An 18,274-nucleotide genomic window follows, 5' to 3' on the forward strand; every position below is an offset into this window, starting at 1 on the left:
GTATTGTAAGTGGCCATCCCAGATGGCTACAGCTGATAGTATGTATATGTTGATATATATTGAGTATGTATATATGTCCTGTGACGATGTGCCTCAGAAGGAAAGAGGTCTTCTGAAGAATCATACTCATGCATGTCCATCAGAATTTACTGTTCTCAGGCAGCACAGTGGCTCAGTGGTTAGCCCTGCTGCCTCACGGCGCCGAGGTCCCAGGTTCGATCCCAGCTCTGGGTCACTGTCCATGTGGAGTTTGCACGTTCTCCCTATGTTTGCAGGGGTCTCGCCCCTCAAACCAAAGATGTGCAGGGTAGGTGGATTGGCCGCGCTAAATTGCCCCTTAATTGGAAAAAATGAATTGGCACTCTAAATTTATTTTAAAAAAGAATTTACTATTCTCATCAAGGCCCTGGAAGACAAAATAAATACTTTTAAAACATTTGTTCAGGGGATGTGGACATCGCTGGCTGTATTGCCCATTTCTAATTGCCCTTGAACTGAATGGTTCGCTCGGCCATTTCAGAGAGCAGTAAGAGTTAAGCTCATTGCTGGACTCACATTAAGTCCAGACCATCTGTCTTGGTGGGATTTGAATGCAGGTCCCCATTACCTGTTACTAGCCCAGTGACCACTACGCAACCTTCGCCCCTTAGTCATTAGCAAATTAGTTATGGCAAACACACACTTTATCAAAATCATGCTCAATCTTCTCTTAACTTAGTCATTGATTAAATAAAGCCAGTATGTAAGTCAGAGATATTTTAATTCTGTTCGCAACAATTTGTGACTTCACTGCCTTTCCATTTCCGATTCAGAAGGATGCTGAGGTGTCGCTTATCATCATGGTGTGCTCCTCTGCAGTCAGAAATAAGACTATTTTTGGCAGATCAACTCAAATCTTGTGATATTATCTCAGGTTTTGTGCTCTCTGTTCTTGCAAGGGTTGAAAACATACCAAGTAGTGATGAAAATTCACATGTTAAGCCGATAGATGCAGTATATTCAGAGAGTGTAGCTTTGGCATAGATGCATCAAATTGCATGAGGATTTAAGTGAATGGTAGTGTTGGAAGAATAAATGGGGAATTGAGAAAGTTCACCAAATGTAAATAATAGGTGCTGAGTGTGAAATACATTTGGCAAGACTGAGTGGGGCTTTGGGTGTTCACACCAAAGGCTATAGTAGATTAACAAATGGGTTTACTTTCCCTGAGCTTGTTAGATCTTAAAACTTCTTTCGACGTTGCATCAAAGGTTGGGGTACAAAACCCCTGCTGTTCACCACCTCAGGCCACAACCAACTCCAACTGTAACACCCTCACAGTGTTCAGTACCTGTTGTAACTCCTCAGGTACTGAAGCAGTCCGAGTCTGCATTCATCAAGACCTGGACAACATTCAGGTTTGGCGGAGAAATGGTATTTACAGTCATGTTACATAAGTGCTACAGTAATCATATCCAACAAGAGAGAATCTAACTATCACCCCTTCACATTCAAAAGCATTACTATCACTGAATCCCTCCATCATCAACATCCTGGAGGTTACCATTGACCAGAAAGTGAACTGGACCAGCCATATAAATACTGTGGCTACAACTTCAGATTAAAAGCTTGGAATTCTGAGGGGAGAAACTCATCTCCTGACTCCCCAAAGTCCATCTATCATCTACAAGGCACAAGCCAGGAATGCGATGGAATGCTCTCCACTTACCTGGATGAGTGCAGACCCAACAATAATGAAGAAGTTCAACACCATTCAGGAAAAAGCAGCCTGCTTAATTGACACCTCATCCACCCCCCCTTAAACAGTCACTCCCTCCACTACCAATGCACAATGGCAGCAATGTGTATCATAAAATGTACGGCCAAGGCTCCTTTGATGGCACCTTCCAAACCTGCAATCACTACCAGCCAGAAGAACAAAAGCAGTAGATGAATGGGAACACCACCAATTGAAAGCTCCTCTCCAAGCCACTCACCATGTTGACTTGGAAATATATCATCATTCCTTCACTGTTGCTTGATTAAAATCCTAGGACTGCCTTCCTAACAGAACTGTGGGTATGCCTACACCACATGGACTGCAGTAGTACAAGAGGGGACCCACCACTATCTTCTCAAGGGCAATTAGGCTTGGGCAATAAATGTTAACTCTGCCAGCAATGCTCACATCCCTTGAATGTATAAAAGAAAACTGTGCCATTTTGATGCGAACTGTAGATTCCTTCCATTGCCAGAGAAATGTATATCCTTCCAGCGCCCAATAATAACTCAAGGGAAGCATCATTAAAACTAAGTGCTACCCCTGCACTCTGTCCATCCAGCTAAACACTTCCTGAGTCCTCCAAATTCCAATTTTGCCTGCACTGCAATCTAATTGTCCCAGTTTTGCCCATTTCCTTAATTCATTACTATTGCTTTGTATTTTTATGCTTCTCTCTATGCTGCTGAAACTGCCACCTACTTTCGTGCCATTATCAATCTTGGATGTGTGCTTCTCTATCCCACCATCCAAGTCTATAATAAATATGGTGAATAATTGAGTTTCCAACATAGTTCCAAGCAACATCACTTGCCACAACCTGCCAAAGAGAATACCTGTCTATCATCCCTTTCTCGAGGGCAGCACGGTGACGCAGTGGGTTAGCCCTGCTGCCTCACGGCGCCGAGGTCCCAGGTATGATCCCGGTTCTGGGTCACTGACTGTGTCGAGTTTGCACATTCTCCCCGTGTTTGCGTGGGTTTCGCCTCCATAACCCAAAGATGTGTAGGGTAGGTGGATTGAACAAGCTAAACTGCCCCTTAATTGGAAAAAAATTAATTGGGTACTCTAAATTAAAATATATATATATTATCCCTTTCTCATCTACTGACACTCAGATAATTTCCAAAGCAGGTCATTAATTTGTCTTCAATTCCACGACATTCAGCCTTAGATAACTGTCTCTTCTGAGACTCTTTCGTGAATGTCTTCTGCAAGTCCACAGACATTTCTCCATTCACTACTTTGGATTTTACAAATCCTTTCTGGTGCTCTCTGATCACCTGAAATATTTCAAGGTGTTCAGTCACCCAATCATTAAATAGGCGGCGGAATTCTCCGTTCCTGAGATTAAGTGTTGATGCCGGGGCAGGATTTGCGGAGTTCAATGACAGCAAAACTGGCGCAACACGTGGACCGATAAGGTTAGGAGGGGTTATTGGGTTATGGGGATAGGGTGGAAGTGAGGGCTTAAGTGGGTCGGTGCAGGCTCGATGGGCCGAATGGCCTCCTTCTGCACTGTATGTTCTATAATTCAGCGACCGCCTGAAGTCTGGAGGGGGAACACTGGACCTGCAGCCCCTCACCACAGCAGAGCAGAGGGCCCTGGACGTGATCGTCGAGTCCAAGGAAAGGGCAGTCGCCGAGTTGGAGATCAGCATCGGGCGAGGAAGTGAGGGCCGGCTGCAATACAGTGCCCGGTGACACGTGTCAGCCCCTCCCCCCGACACCACCCCCACGCCACCCCACCACCCCACTCACGCCCGCCTGCATCTAGTAGGAGTTGCTGGTGATGGGGTGGGTCCTTCTGTATCCCTTACCCCCAACCACAACCAGAGCACCCCCTTGATCCGAGCAGCGATGAGGACACTGACACGGACGGGAGCCATCAACTTGAAACCCAGGGCACCCCAGAGCTCGAGTCCGATGATGACACAGATTTTCTGTCACAGCTGTCGCCAACACATTCCAACATCCCGGAGGCACTCACCTCGGTTGGGCACTTTAGTGAAGAGGCTGATGGGATACTATCTGGTGCGCACTACACACATGCTCCAGTACAGCAGGTGAAGGTAAGAACTCCCGAGGCAGCAGACAGTCGGAGGGAGGGCTGACCCCAGGGACTAGCTGCCGTTCAGACGGGTTTTCGAGCTTCTGGAACGGACAGTTCCATCTATACTGGAGATGCAGTCGCAGAGCCAGGAACTATATGAGGGGTTATCGGTGAGCATCCAGCACTGGCAGGTGAAGGTAGAGGAGTCCAACTGCATGCAGGAGCAGGAGGTGGTGCCGGCGATGCATGCCACCCAGGCCAGCACCATACGGGTGGCATCCTTGGTGGAGTCCTTGGTGGGTGAGGGTTTTGGCCATGGATCAGCATGTCCAAGGCCTGAGGCAAACTGTGCAGATGGTGGGTGAGGCCCACAACAGGGCTGCCCTCTCATCGGCAGCTATGTGCCAGACACATCTGGACAGTGAATGGTGTCCCTGAGCGGGGCCCAGTCATGGCGAACCATGACTTAGAGCGTCACTGGCATTGCCCAGGCCCTGGCCAACATGGCACAGATAGAGCGAGGTGGAGCAATCCCAGAGGGAGATGGTGCAGTCACTGTTTGATGTGGCAGAGACCCAGAAAGTATTGGCACAGTCAGTGGGTGATGTGGTCAGTCCCAGAAGGAAGTGGTCCACTCCCTGTGGTCCATGGCTGCGAGTGGGCTGAACCTGGTTGAGACGAGAGCAGGCCTCCAGGACCGGCAACACCAGGTGGCGGGGAGCCTCAGGAGATAGCTGCGCTTGCACTTCCATCCTATGGAGTAGCCCGGGCATCCCGGACAGAATGGCGGGTGTCCTTCGCCATTCCCCTGCAATGCCAGGTGCACCATGATCTGGCAGATATTGTCACACTGTCCCCCTGCTCAGCTGGAGTCTTCGAAGGCATGCCCAGTCTGGCAGGTCCTCTAACTACAGACGCTGTCGGTACACCCAGGCCTCATGTGGCACCTCCTACTCTGCCTGTTGGGTGGCCTGCTCTCCATCCTCAGTGGCTGCCTCCTGTTCCTCTGGGGCAGGCTCGACTGCTGCAGCTTCCTCCACCTCAAGCAACTCCAGCTCATACAACCGCAGTGCACCCCCCAGGGCTGTAGCAACTAGGAGGATAGCCACGATTGCTGTTTGCATTCAAATACCCACTGTCTGCAGGGGTGAAAGGCTGACATGTTAGCATGGTGTGTACCCGCATGCCCAACCAGGTCCAGTGGGCTACATGCTGGCCCCAGTTGGCACTGCGGACCTTCCTCCTGCATGTCCCCCATCCCCATCCTTGCATCTATGTCAGTACCCAGCATCACGGGGAACTCTGGATCTGCTGCCCGTCCCTGCTGCCATGTGCACCATCAGCTGCTGATGCCCTAGCCAGGGTATTCTCCGTTTGGTGCCCCCTTGCAATGGCTACTGTGGGCATTGCCCTTGGGTGGGCCACATGATGTCCTGCCGGCGGGTGGCGGCCAGTTGGGGGGGTTGGTATGGTGCAGGGTGGGATGTGGGCGTGGTGGGGTGGAGGATGGGAGCTGAGGTACCGGGATGGAGGGTGAGAGCTGGGGTACAGGGGTGGTAGGGTGGAGGGTGGAGGCTGGGGATCCGGGGTGGAGGTTGGTCGCTGGAGTACAGGGGTGGTGGGTGGGGTGCGAGAGTGATGGTGTGGGCTACCCATACGGCCAGTGTCACACTGCAGAACCAGGGGCCAAGATGGGTGGTCAGTGGGGTGCGTAGCAAGGTGGCTTTTTATTACCAAAATCTATCACTTCACATTTACTCAGATTCCAACTGCCATTATTTAGTCCATTCCCTTATCTGAATATTTCTTTGATGCAAAAATCTGCACCTTCACTGCAAATCATCGTGTCCTTACCCAATCTATCTCTGCAATCACTTCAAACCTGACATCCCCTACCGTACCCCTTTAGTCAGACACTGGCCTCCTGTACATCCTGCTCCCTCATTGGTGACAAAGTGTTAAACTGCACTACTCTCTGGAACTTCACCCCTAAACTCTTTCCATCTTTATTATCTACTTCTACCTGCACCTTTAAAACTCTTCTCAAAATGCTCATTTTACAGTATGGTAGCACAGTGGTTAGCACAGTTGCTTCACAGCTCCATGTATCCCAGGTTCGATTCCGGCTTGGGTCACTGTCTGTGTGGAGTCTGCACATTCTTCTCCCTGTGTCTGCATGGGTTTCCTCCGGGTGCTCCGGTTTCCTCTCACAGCCCAAAGATGTGCAGGTTAGGTGGACTAGCCTTGCTAAATTGCCCTTAAGTGTCCAATAAAGGTTAGGCAGGGTTGCTGGGTCACGGGGTTAGGGTGGGAGGCATGGGCTTAAATAGAGTGCTCTTTCCAAGGGCCGCTGCAGACCCGATAGACTGAATGGCCTCCTTCTGCACTGTAAATTCTATGATTCCTGTCTCTACCTTCACCTGTGAGGCAGGTTAATATCATCTTTACCATGAGTGTGCAAGAAGTGCCACCGGTGATCTTCGGTCATGTCTGCTACACGGTTTTTTTTATTCAGAGGTCTGCGGAAAACTATGCACACGTGTTAAACATGTGAGCTATATCGCGAAGTCTTCTAAGTGGGCAGTTTCTGGCGATTCAGAGCTTAAGACCTCCAAATTCCTTTACGAATCCAACTTTGACGACTAAATTATGTAAATCTCTTGCAGTCGAGTCTCTGACAGGACATCGGTTATTAATTTTCTATTTTGATTGTATTGTAGGCGATAAGTTACTATTGACCCTTGATCCACGTGCACAGGTTGTATTGTGGCTGACGCCACCCTGTTATTTATTGACAGCTTTGAACAATCCAACCCGCGCTCTGCAACCCCTGGGCAAATAACCCTGTTTCCATTAAGCTACTTGTCTCGATGCTAACTTATGTCAGTGCTCGGTTCGTTAAAAGACTTAAGACCACAAGCATAACGCGATTGGATACAATGAGCTTTATTTGTTCAAGAACACGGAGAACACTTTATTACTGATACAGTTTGACACCAATGTGAAACCCTCAGCTCGCCTCATTGTCCAAAGGGCGGACATTGCACCGTGCGCCGCCCGTGTGACACCGTGTTCTGTTCGGACACACATTCCCGGAGAAGGACATTTGTTCAGAGAGCGCGGTATCCCGAAGACATTCTTTAACAACTTGCTTGGATCCCAACGGAGAGCAGTGGGTGTACAAACCACCTGGCAAAACAAAAGAACAGTTACAGTGAGCTTCGACCCGCCTTACACTTCACATTGGACACAACTTTGTTATGATGTTCAAGCGACATTCCAGTTACTTATTAAATTGGTTCTTGGAATGTGGGCGGGATAATATTTATTGTTTAACGACATGAAGTGTCAACGATATGTGTACCGAATATGAACTCTGCATGTGAGTATATACAGGTTCTGCTCTCTCGTCTAGTATTATATATTAGTTATTACATATTGTCTCATATCCAGACCCAATTCCTCTCCATGCTTTGAATTCTGAGAAACTTTTGGGAACTGGAATTCCAAAAGTGTTAACACTCGCAAAAGAATTTGCAAAAGGGGATTCTACAAACTGGATTTGAACCCCGTTTACCTTGAAAATCTGGGAGATGTGAGTCCAGTTGTTGTGTCCCCCATGTCCAATGCCGGTGTGATGTTCGGGGGTGAACTGCAGGCAGTCTTGTGCACGAAGGGATGTCCCCTGGATGTCCGCTCAGAGGCGTTCATTGAGCTGTCACATTACGCCCTGGCACTGAGTGCTCCAGTCCGCTCTGCTCACCGCTCCGATGAACTGTTGGACCTCCCACGTTTGATGCTTTTGAGATGTTTCTTGATTAGAAGCTGAAACTTATTCTTGTCCTTCCTCCAGTTGGTGAAGGAGCTGGGTGCTGGCAGGGGGTACGTCGGGGGGCTGGACTGACTGAAGCTTTCCCAGGACGCTGCTCTGTTTGCCCTGCTCACTGGGCTGGGGCCAGGCGGCTGGTGCTGTTGGAGCTCAGCACTGAGGGGAGTGGAGCGGCTCCTGCCCAGCACCGTGCTTTTCTTCCCACTCCTCGGCACTGCCCTGATATCCGCCACTTCGTCTTCAAAGAAAAGTGATTCTTTCCTCTTGATGTGAGGGACCTCTCCGAGGGCGATGAAGCCGTACGGGGTGGTGATTTTCTGGAGATGTGGCAGAGACATGGCAGCTCTGGTTGGGGGGTCCGAATGGTCAGACACCCCCTCCAGCCCGCCCCAGAGCCGACTGCCCTCCACTGAAGAGCTTTCGCGCCGGCTTTGCCTCTGCCCAAGGCGGCCCCTCCTCACAGACGGTTCCGAGTAACTCCTCTCGGAGCTCGGCTTCCTCGACCCTAGTCCACTCGCCACAAGCAGCAAGTGTGCGGGAGGGGTGCCTCCCCCGGCTTCCTGCCCCTCGTCCCGGTGAACGTGCAAGTCCAGGGACGGGATGAAGAACTTGGGGATGCGATCAGGAGTCACCATCACGCTGAAGATGTCCTTGGACCTCCTGTCTGCGGTGAGCGCTTTGGTTGCCGCCTTTTTCACACTGAGCCAGGGCAGCAGACTTTCCACATTCGCTTTGAAGGAGAGGTAGGACGCCGTGGACAGCATGTCTGCTGGGTCCTGGAGAGAGTTGGTGGGAGGATGTGAGGGAAGCGGCTGGCTGGAGCTATTTTTAAAGGAGTTTTAACAGGTAACGTCACTCAGTAACCCTGCGTCAGTGACATCCTTCCCCAAGATGACTAGCGCTCAGAATCCAGCTCCTCCTGCATCTTCCAGCACACACACACACACAGGGGGCTAAACAAACAGAGCAACGTGTGCAGCAGGTCCAGAGGCGTGCAATCTAACCAAAACATCTCTCTAAAAAAAACTTCACATGGAAACTAATGGGAGTGCATTGGAAGAGTGAGCCACGGCTCCAGGTTTCTGCTTGAATCAGACCCCCTCCCCTCAGACTAAAGAAAAACATTTGCTGCTGCTGCTGGTCAATGAGACTGTTTCTCCTCATTCATCAGGGGATGGTGGAATTATGTGGCAAGAATGCGAATTCAGCAAATCCTTTTCAGAATGCTAAATGAAAACGATCCGGCAACAGTTGTTGTTTGCTGATTTGGCTTCAAGGTTAGTTCTGGTTCCCGGGCATGTCGGCTGCGCAAAGCACAGTCTATTCATGTAACGTGAACAAAGTGCTCCCGCCTCATTCAGTGTTAAGACTGTTTACACATTGAGATCCAGATCCTGTGTGGCAATCATATATATATAAACACAAACTTAGAAAAATAAACACTTCGACTGATCTAAATTTGCCAGGGAAAGGTTAGGCAAAATTGCATTCGTATCGATCCTTTCATTTTGAAGTGGTCACCATGGTGACGTGAGCGAACCGAACAGCTAAATTGTCCACAGCTAAATCCTCCAAACAGGAATGGTCTCACGCCCTGTTCTTCCTGCAATATGGCATGGGATCTTTTCCATTCATCTGAGAGGCAGGATGACAGTTGTAATTCTTACCCAAAAGAACAGTTCCTATGACAATCCAGCTGTTCTTGAAGGTTAGTGGGCAGCCATTGTGGACGAGCTCCAAATGAAATGACTGGTGCATCTGAATAATCCTGATCAATGTTTTAGCAGTGAAACACCGAAACACCTGTTATATTCAAACACAACTGGATGTGAAAACTGATCCAGTTGCGCATCCCCACAATGACACCTGGCTGTTTGAGGTGCATGGACCCCTATGGAACAACCAATCTGCTTATAAATATGTATACTCTGGAAGGAGGTGGAACGCTAGCCAGGATTTTCTGGGCCCACAGCTGACAGACTGGGAGGCGGGAAGATCAGGAAAATAGTGCAGGAAGGCACCGAGGAAGGGACACCTTCCTACTGCCTTGTCATTTTGCCAGAAGCAGGAAAGCTGCCAGATCTGATGCCTGCTAGGAGACCAATTGAGACACTTCCTGCCTCCGTGGATATTTTGCTTGGGTCAGAAGGCTCTGCCTCCACATGGATAGATGGCTGGGTGAAATCTGGCAGTTTTCCAGGAGACTGCAGGAAGGGGGTTGGGTATAGGAACTTCATGGCAACACAGAGGGTTCCCCTGGCAACAATGCCCACCTTTTGGTCGATGGCACAGCCAGTACTCAGCGAGTCCCTCCTCCCGATTGTTGGGGCCTGGCCATCTAGTTCAGAGCTCCCCCATCCCACTCACCTGTCTTCCCGCATTCCCTGTCATCTAGGTGCCATTTTCCTGCAACTGTACCCTCAGCAATGACCACCATCAGCAGTGGCAATGCTGAGGTTGCTGAGCTGCGCACCCTCTGACTGACCACTTGGGAACGGGCTGCAATAGTCACCTCATTGGCCAGTGTAGGAAAAATGTCCGCCAAAATGTGGCCACCTCCTGTTTTTGGCCCTGGTGGTGATAACCTAGTACTCTCTACAAAATCCGGCAGCTCTTTGTTCCTTAAACCTGCAACACGTGCTACCACCTCCAGGAACACAGACCATGCTGGGGGTAATAAGTGAATAGTTGTCCATCAGATAGTCATGGTTGTTGGAATCAAGCCTATCAGTCCCAGAATATTACTGCAGGTTCAATATTCACTGATGAATGCAAAATGTTCAGCACAATTCACGACTCCTTAGATACTAAAGCAGCTCGTATCCATATGCAGAAATACCTGGACAACATTCAGGCTTCGGCTGGTAAATGGCAAGTAAAACTCATGCCACATGAATGCCAGTCAATGACCAGCTCCAACAAGAGAGAATCTTTCTTTGGCATTCAATGGCTGTACCAGTGCTGAATCCCCCTCTATCAACATCATGGAGGACACCATTGACCACAAACTGAACTGGACCAGCCATGTAAATACTGTGGCTACAAGAGCAGATCAGAGGCTGGAAATTTTGCGGAGGGTAACTGTTATGGGCCAGGGCTTAGAAACTCCAAAGTGTATTATGAAGCTCACCTGACCTATAACCTTTATGTTGAATTTGGCTAGGATGAGCACAAGAGCCTTCACTTCAGGTGTGATTCATCAGACTTCCTTGGCGCTTTTATCAAAACAAAGTTTATTATAAGAATGCAGTTAACATATATAAAATGCTTATCAAAATTTGTTAGCAATTACAAACACGAAAAAACAAACAGCTACAACAGTAGTCTATGTATATATCTCTTAACGAATCCCCTTAGAGCTGTTCCAATTCAACACAAAATCCAATAAACCAAATTTGTAACCAAATCAAGGAAATGGCCCAGCACACTCTAATCTCACTTGAATGGGACTGGTCCTTTCCCTGAGATTCTGATCCAGTTCCAACCAGCAGATTCTAAACTCCTTCCGAAAAGCATCGCTATCTTAAAGCTACCAAGGCAGGCTGCCAAACCCAATGTGTTTTCAGTTCACTGGAACAGCTTTGAAATATAAACAGATAACAGGGAAACACTTTTTTCTTCTGCAGTCCAAAGCGACACACCGAAAATGAAACCAAAACACTAAACCCCCTCTCATCTGACAGCTACAGCCAAGCTCCACCCACAAATGGCATCACTGAAGCCGTGCTGCAAGCCATGTGGTAAGACAAAACCTTTCTTAAAGGGACACTGACATGACAGTAACTCACTTCCTAACTCCCCAAAGTCTGTTCCCCACCTACAAGGTACAAATCAATTGTGTGGTGGAACACGCTCCATTTGTCTGGATGAGTGCAGCTCCAACAACACTTAAGAAGCTTGACACTGTCCAGGACAAATCAGCCTGCTTGATTGGCATCCCATCCAACAACTTAAACATTCATTCCCTCTACCATCAATGCACAGTAGCAGCAGAGTGGATCGTCTACAAGTAGGACTGCAGCAACTCACCAAGGTTCGTTCGATCACTACCCTTTAGAAGGACAAGGGCAGCGGACACATGGGAACACCATCACCAGGAAGTTCCCCTCTAAGCTAGTCACCATTCTGACTTGGACATATATTGCTGTTCCTTCACTGTCGCTGGGTTATATCTTGGAACTTCCTCTCTAACAGCACTGTGGGTGCACCGAGACCACATGAACGGCAGCGGTTCAAGAAGGCAGCTCATCACCACCTTCCCAAGGGCAATTGTGATGGGCAATAAATGCCCACATCCTGTGAAAGAACATAAATAAAACCAGTAATTCTAATAATAATAATCTTTATTGTCGCAAGTAGGCTTACATTAACACTGCAATAAAGGGAATGTGAAAAGCCCCTAGTCGCCACATTCAGGCCTGTTCGGGTACACAGAGGAAGAATTCAGAATGTCCAAATTACCCAACAGTACGTCTTTCGGGACTTGTGGGAGGAAACCGGAGCACTCAGAGGGAACCCACATAGACACAGGGAGAACATGCAGACTCTGCACAGACAGTGACCCAAGCCGTGAATCGAACCTGGGATCCTGGAGCTGTGAAGTTCTAACCACTGTGCTACTATGCTGCCCTCTTTGGGTGAAGAAATCTTTCATCTCTGTCCTAAAGAATCGACCTTGTATTCTCAGACTGTGGCCCCTCATTCTGGATACCCCCACGATCGGGGACATCATTCTTGCCAATACCCTGGATAGTCCTGATAGAATTTTATAGGTTTCTATGAGATCCCCCCTCATTCTTCTGAAGTCCAGCGAATAAAATCCTAACTGACTCAATCTCTCCTCATACGTCTGTCCTGCCATCCCAGGAATCCTGTTGGACTTTAGCCTGGTGTTGTAAAACTTCTTACTGTGCTCACTCCAGTCCAACGCCGGCATCTCCATATCATCCCAGGAATCAGTCTTGTAAACATTTGCTGTACTCCCTCTAGAGCAAGAACATCCTTCTACAGATAAATAGACCAAAACTGCATGTAATATTCGAGGTGTGACCTCACAATGGCCCTGTTTAATTGCAGCAAGACATCCCTGCTCCTGTACTCGAATCCGCTCACAATGAAGACCAGCAAACCGTTTGCTTTCTTTACCATCTGCTGCACCTGCATGCTTACCTTCAGCGACTGGTGTACGAGGACATCAGGTCTTAGTGCACATTCCCCTCTCCTAATTTATGGCCATTCAGATAATAGTCTGCCAAAGTGGATAAGCTTGCATTATCCAAATTATAGTGCATCTGCCATTCATTTGTCCACTCATTCAACTTATCCAAATCACCCTAAAGGATATCTGCATCCTCCTCACAGCACACCCACCCACCTAACTTTGTGTCATTTGCAAATTTGGAGATACTACATTTCATTCCCTCATCTAAATCATTAATATATATTGTGAATAACTGGGGTCCCAGCACTAAGAGAGGTGAGCCTGGAGAATTCATTACAACAGGAAGTAGTTGAGGCCAAAACATTGCATGTTTTCAAGAATCAGTTAGATATAGCATTTGGGTCAAAGTGGATCATAGCTTTTGGGGAAAACGGGATTAGGCTATTGTGTTGGACAATCAGTCATGATCAGAATGAAGGGTGGAGCAGGCTTGAAGGGCCGAACAGCCTCCTATTCCTATTTCTCCATGTTTCTATATTTCTAGAACAGCTTCTTGCTATTACTTTAAAGGGAGGCAATGAAATGACGTCTTCAGCACGTGACAAGTACATGTTCAAAGTTCTTTTTCCAGTTTAGTTTGCATGATGTGCCATCATAATACAATGGAAGGTTTATGGGACCATTTCACATTCGTTCAGCACGCATTGTATTTTGATGTTTGTTTTTGCCCATGGTGAAACAGTAAGACAAGGAAGCTGGACTGCTATTGTTCTTTTGTTGATGGCCCGTCCATAAACAAAGGGATGTGTAAATTCCCCAGATGACTATCCACATTTAATGAGATAATTGTTTGAGACTCAACACTGCCTGGAGCTCAAAATGTCAAAGGTCACATGATTTGGACTGGCCATTTTAATGGCCTGTTTGTGTTCCAAGTTTTAAAGAACTGACTGAAAATTAATAATATACTGGAACATGACACAATAACAGCTCCTGTTCTGCGGTTGGAACATCTATACTTACTGATTTCTTAGTCATGCCTTTGGAAACATCAGAGGTATAAATATTTGCTTGTTGAAATATTCCATAAATAACTTCAATTGATTTGTCGTAGTAAAGCTGTTCAGTTGCAACCTCAGTATCGAGGTCAAACCTAAACTTAAATGGGCGACAAGCTCCATACTCTCTCCTTCAAAATGAATACCCACATCACCATCGCAATACTACCATCTATCCCCTTCATTCTTTACTACTGCTGCCACTGAAACTCTTACCCTCGCTTTTATTATCAGCAGACTTCTTTTCTCCAATGTTCAACCCACATGAGCCACCAAGAATTACCTCAACATTCTCAAAGCTTATCCATTTGTGCTTGTGGGTATTTTCTGTAAATGAAGCATCCTACCTACTTTTATTTCCCGGGTAAAATTGCTATATAATGCCCTCACGGCTAGTGTCCCAACCAATGCTGTGAGCTCAGGATATTTCCGAAGACACGGGCACGAGACAGCGATGCCCGCAGTCTCCACTATTGTTTGTGTTAGCGATTGAACGATTGGCTATTACATTACATTACGCTTAGATCGTCAGGGGAATTGCAAGGTATTGAGAGGGGGTTGAGGAACATAGTGTCTATATAAGCAGATGGTTTGCTGTTGTCCATTTCTGATCCTCTCACAGGTACGCAAGAATTATGCAACTGTTGAAAAAATTTGGATCCTTTTCAGGGTACAGATTGAATATGAGGAAGAGCGAGATCTTCCCGGTAAATTCCCTGGGGAAGAGGACAGATCTGGGAGGCTGTCTTTTAAACTGGCCAAGACACAGTTTGAGTATTTAGGGATTCAGGTGGCACACAATTGGACACTGTTACAAATGCTGAACTTAGACAGTCTGGTGGGAAAGGTGAAGGGGGACCTGAAGAGGTGGGATGCCCTCCCACTAACCTTGCCGGGTATAGTATACACGGCCAAAATGAACATTTTACCAAGGTTTCTATTTGTGTTCCAAAGTCTTCCGATCTTCCTCCCTAAATCTTTTCTCGCTAGGGTTGATAGATCAATCTCGGCGTTTGTCAGGGTGGGAAATACTCCCAGGATTAGAAGAGCTTTCCTGCAGAGTCATTTTTTGAGTCGCTTTCGGCGTGAGAACAGCTGGTGAGTCAGTTTCAGGGGGAGCATTGCGGAAGGAGGTTGCTGGGAGGTAAGTCAACCTTTAAAAGCACTTGTCTTTGCAGGGGCAGGCCAGTCGATTTCGGCGGGAGAACAGCTGGTGAGTCAGTTTCAGCGGGAGCATTGCGGAAGGAGGTTGCTGGGAGGTAAGTCAACCTTTAAAAGCACTTGTCTTTGCAGGGGCAGGCCAGACGATTTCGGCGTGAGAACAGCTGGTGAGTCAGTTTCAGTGGGAGCATTGCGGAAGGAGGTTGCTGGGAGGTAAGTCAACCTTTAAAAGCACTTGTCTTTGCAGGGGCAGGCCAGTCGATTTCGGCGTGAGAACAGCTGGTGAGTCAGTTTCAGCGGGAGCATTGCGGAAGTGGCTGCTGGGAGGTAAGTCAACCTTTAAAAGCACTTGTCTTTGCAGGGGCAGGCCAGACGATTTCGGCGTGAGAACAGCTGGTGAGTCAGTTTCAGTGGGAGCATTGCGGAAGGAGGTTGCTGGGAGGTAAGTCAACCTTTAAAAGCACTTGTCTTTGCAGGGGCAGGCCAGTCGATTTCGGCGTGAGAACAGCTGGTGAGTCAGTTTCAGCGGGAGCATTGCGGAAGTGGCTGCTGGGAGGTAAGTCAACCTTTAAAAGCACTTGTCTTTGCAGGGGCAGGCCAGTCGATTTCGGCGTGAGAACAGCTGGTGAGTCAGTTTCAGCGGGAGCATTGCGGAAGGAGGTTGCTAGGAGGTAAGTCAACCTTTAAAAGCACTTGTCTTTGCAGGGGCAGGCCAGTCGATTTCGGCGTGAGAACAGCTGGTGAGTCAGTTTCAGCGGGAGCATTGCGGAAGGAGGTTGCTGGGAGGTAAGTCAACCTTTAAAAGCACTTGTCTTTGCAGGGGCAGGCCAGTCGATTTCGGCGGGAGAACAGCTGGTGAGTCAGTTTCAGCGGGAGCATTGCGGAAGGAGGTTGCTGGGAGGTAAGTCAACCTTTAAAAGCACTTGTCTTTGCAGGGGCAGGCCAGACGATTTCGGCATGAGAACAGCTGGTGAGTCAGTTTCAGCGGGAGCATTGCGGAAGGAGGTTGCTGGGAGGTAAGTCAACCTTTAAAAGCACTTGTCTTTGCAGGGGCAGGCCAGTCGATTTCGGCGTGAGAACAGCTGGTGAGTCAGTTTCAGCGGGAGCATTGCGGAAGGAGGTTGCTGGGAGGTTAGTCAACCTTTAAAAGCACTTGTCTTTGCAGGGGCAGGCCAGTCGATTTCGGCGTGAGAACAGCTGGTGAGTCAGTTTCAGCGGGAGCATTGCGGAAGGAGGTTGCTGGGAGGTAAGTCAACCTTTAAAAGCACTTGTCTTTGCAGGGGCAGGCCAGTCGATTTCGGCGTGAGAACAGCTGGTGAGTCAGTTTCAGCGGGAGCATTGCGGAAGGAGGTTGCTGGGAGGTAAGTCAACCTTTAAAAGCACTTCTCTTTGCAGGGGCAGGCCAGTCGATTTCGGCGGGAGAACAGCTGGTGAGTCAGTTTCAGCGGGAGCATTGCGGAAGGAGGTTGCTGGGAGGTTAGTCAACCTTTAAAAGCACTTGTCTTTGCAGGGGCAGGCCAGTCGATTTCGGCGTGAGAACAGCTGGTGAGTCAGTTTCAGCGGGAGCATTGCGGAAGGAGGTTGCTGGGAGGTAAGTCAACCTTTAAAAGCACTTGTCTTTGCAGGGGCAGGCCAGTCGATTTCGGCGGGAGAACAGCTGGTGAGTCAGTTTCAGCGGGAGCATTGCGGAAGGAGGTTGCTGGGAGGTTAGTCAACCTTTAAAAGCACTTGTCTTTGCAGGGGCAGGCCAGTCAATTTCGGCGTGAGAACAGCTGGTGAGTCAGTTTCAGCGGGAGCATTGCGGAAGGAGGTTGCTGGGAGGTAAGTCAACCTTTAAAAGCACTTGTCTTTGCAGGGGCAGGCCAGTCGATTTCGGCGTGAGAACAGCTGGTGAGTCAGTTTCAGCGGGAGCATTGCGGAAGGAGGTTGCTGGGAGGTAAGTCAACCTTTAAAAGCACTTGTCTTTGCAGGGGCAGGCCAGTCGATTTCGGCGGGAGAACAGCTGGTGAGTCAGTTTCAGCCGGAGCATTGCGGAAGGAGGTTGCTGGGAGGTAAGTCAACCTTTAAAAGCACTTGTCTTTGCAGGGGCAGGCCAGACGATTTCGGCGTGAGAACAGCTGGTGGGTCAGTTTCAGCGGGAGCATTGCGGAAGGAGGTTGCTGGGAGGTAAGTCAACCTTTAAAAGCACTTGTCTTTGCAGGGGCAGGCCAGTCGATTTCGGCGTGAGAACAGCTGGTGAGTCAGTTTCAGCGGGAGCATTGCGGAAGGAGGTTGCTGGGAGGTAAGTCAACCTTTAAAAGCACTTGTCTTTGCAGGGGCAGGCCAGCCGATTTCGGCGTGAGAACAGCTGGTGAGTCAGTTTCAGCGGGAGCATTGCGGAAGGAGGTTGCTGGGAGGTAAGTCAACCTTTAAAAGCACTTGTCTTTGCAGGGGCAGGCCAGTCGATTTCGGCGTGAGAACAGCTGGCTGGTTAGTCAATTTCAGCAGGAGCTGAGAATTTTTCTTTTTTTTAAATTAGTTTTTTAGGCGGGAACAGGAAGTCGACCCGCGGACGTCTGGGAAGACCCTCACCAATAAATTCTGGTGGAGAGGAAACCCGGGACACTACACGTGTAGTGTCTCCCACCCGCCCTCCTCCTCTAACCTAATAATAAAACCCATTGGTCTGAGGTAAGTACCATATTTTATTATATTATTATTATTTTTTATAAAAATTTAATTTAGTTGTTAGCCAGATCTTGGTAGAAAGTTAGAGGACTGGCAGGGAAGGGAGTGCAATGTTCCTCCTGCAGGATGTTTGAGGTGAGGGATGCAGTTAGTGTCCCTGCTGATTTTACCTGCAGGAATTGCTGCCATCTCCAGCTCCTCCAAGACCGAGTTAGGGAACTGGAGCTGGAGTTGGAAGAACTTCGGATCATTCGGGAGGCAGAAGGGGTCATAGACAGCAGCTTCAGGGAATTAGTTACACCAAAGATTGGAGATAGGTGGGTAACTGTAAGAGGGACTGGGAAAAAGCAGTCAGTGCAGGGATCCCCTGCGGTCGTTCCCCTGAGAAACAAGTATACCGCTTTGGATACTTGTGGGGGGGACGACTTACCAGGGGTAAGCCATGGGGTACGGGCCTCTGGCACGGAGTCTGTCCCTGTTGCTCAGAAGGGAAGGGGGGAGAGGAGCAGAGCATTAGTAATTGGGGACTCTATAGTCAGGGGCACAGATAGGAGATTTTGTGGGAGCGTGAGAGACTCACGTTTGG

At 48.6% G+C, this 18,274-nt stretch overlaps 1 protein-coding gene and 1 long non-coding RNA gene across 2 annotated transcripts in view; one reads left to right on the forward strand and one right to left on the reverse strand.

The window, feature by feature from the left end:
• Positions 1-6,742: 6,742 nt before the first annotated feature.
• Positions 6,743-7,576, reverse strand: LOC140409070 (uncharacterized). The gene is made up of 2 exons (XR_011940274.1): positions 7,390-7,576; positions 6,743-7,001 (listed from the first exon to the last, which is right to left on the reverse strand). It is a non-coding gene; the product is annotated as an uncharacterized lncRNA (long non-coding RNA).
• syt4 (synaptotagmin IV) overlaps positions 6,997-18,274 on the forward strand; it is a 117,178-nt gene continuing 105,900 nt past the window's right edge. The window contains exon 1 of the mRNA XM_072497146.1: positions 6,997-7,194. Coding sequence (XP_072353247.1) covers positions 7,182-7,194 — 13 coding nt within the window. The 5' untranslated portion in view covers positions 6,997-7,181. The remainder of the gene's footprint in view (positions 7,195-18,274) is intronic.

Source organism: Scyliorhinus torazame, chromosome 3 (assembly GCF_047496885.1).
Source record: "Scyliorhinus torazame isolate Kashiwa2021f chromosome 3, sScyTor2.1, whole genome shotgun sequence".
NCBI classification, from domain to species: domain Eukaryota; kingdom Metazoa; phylum Chordata; class Chondrichthyes; order Carcharhiniformes; family Scyliorhinidae; genus Scyliorhinus; species Scyliorhinus torazame.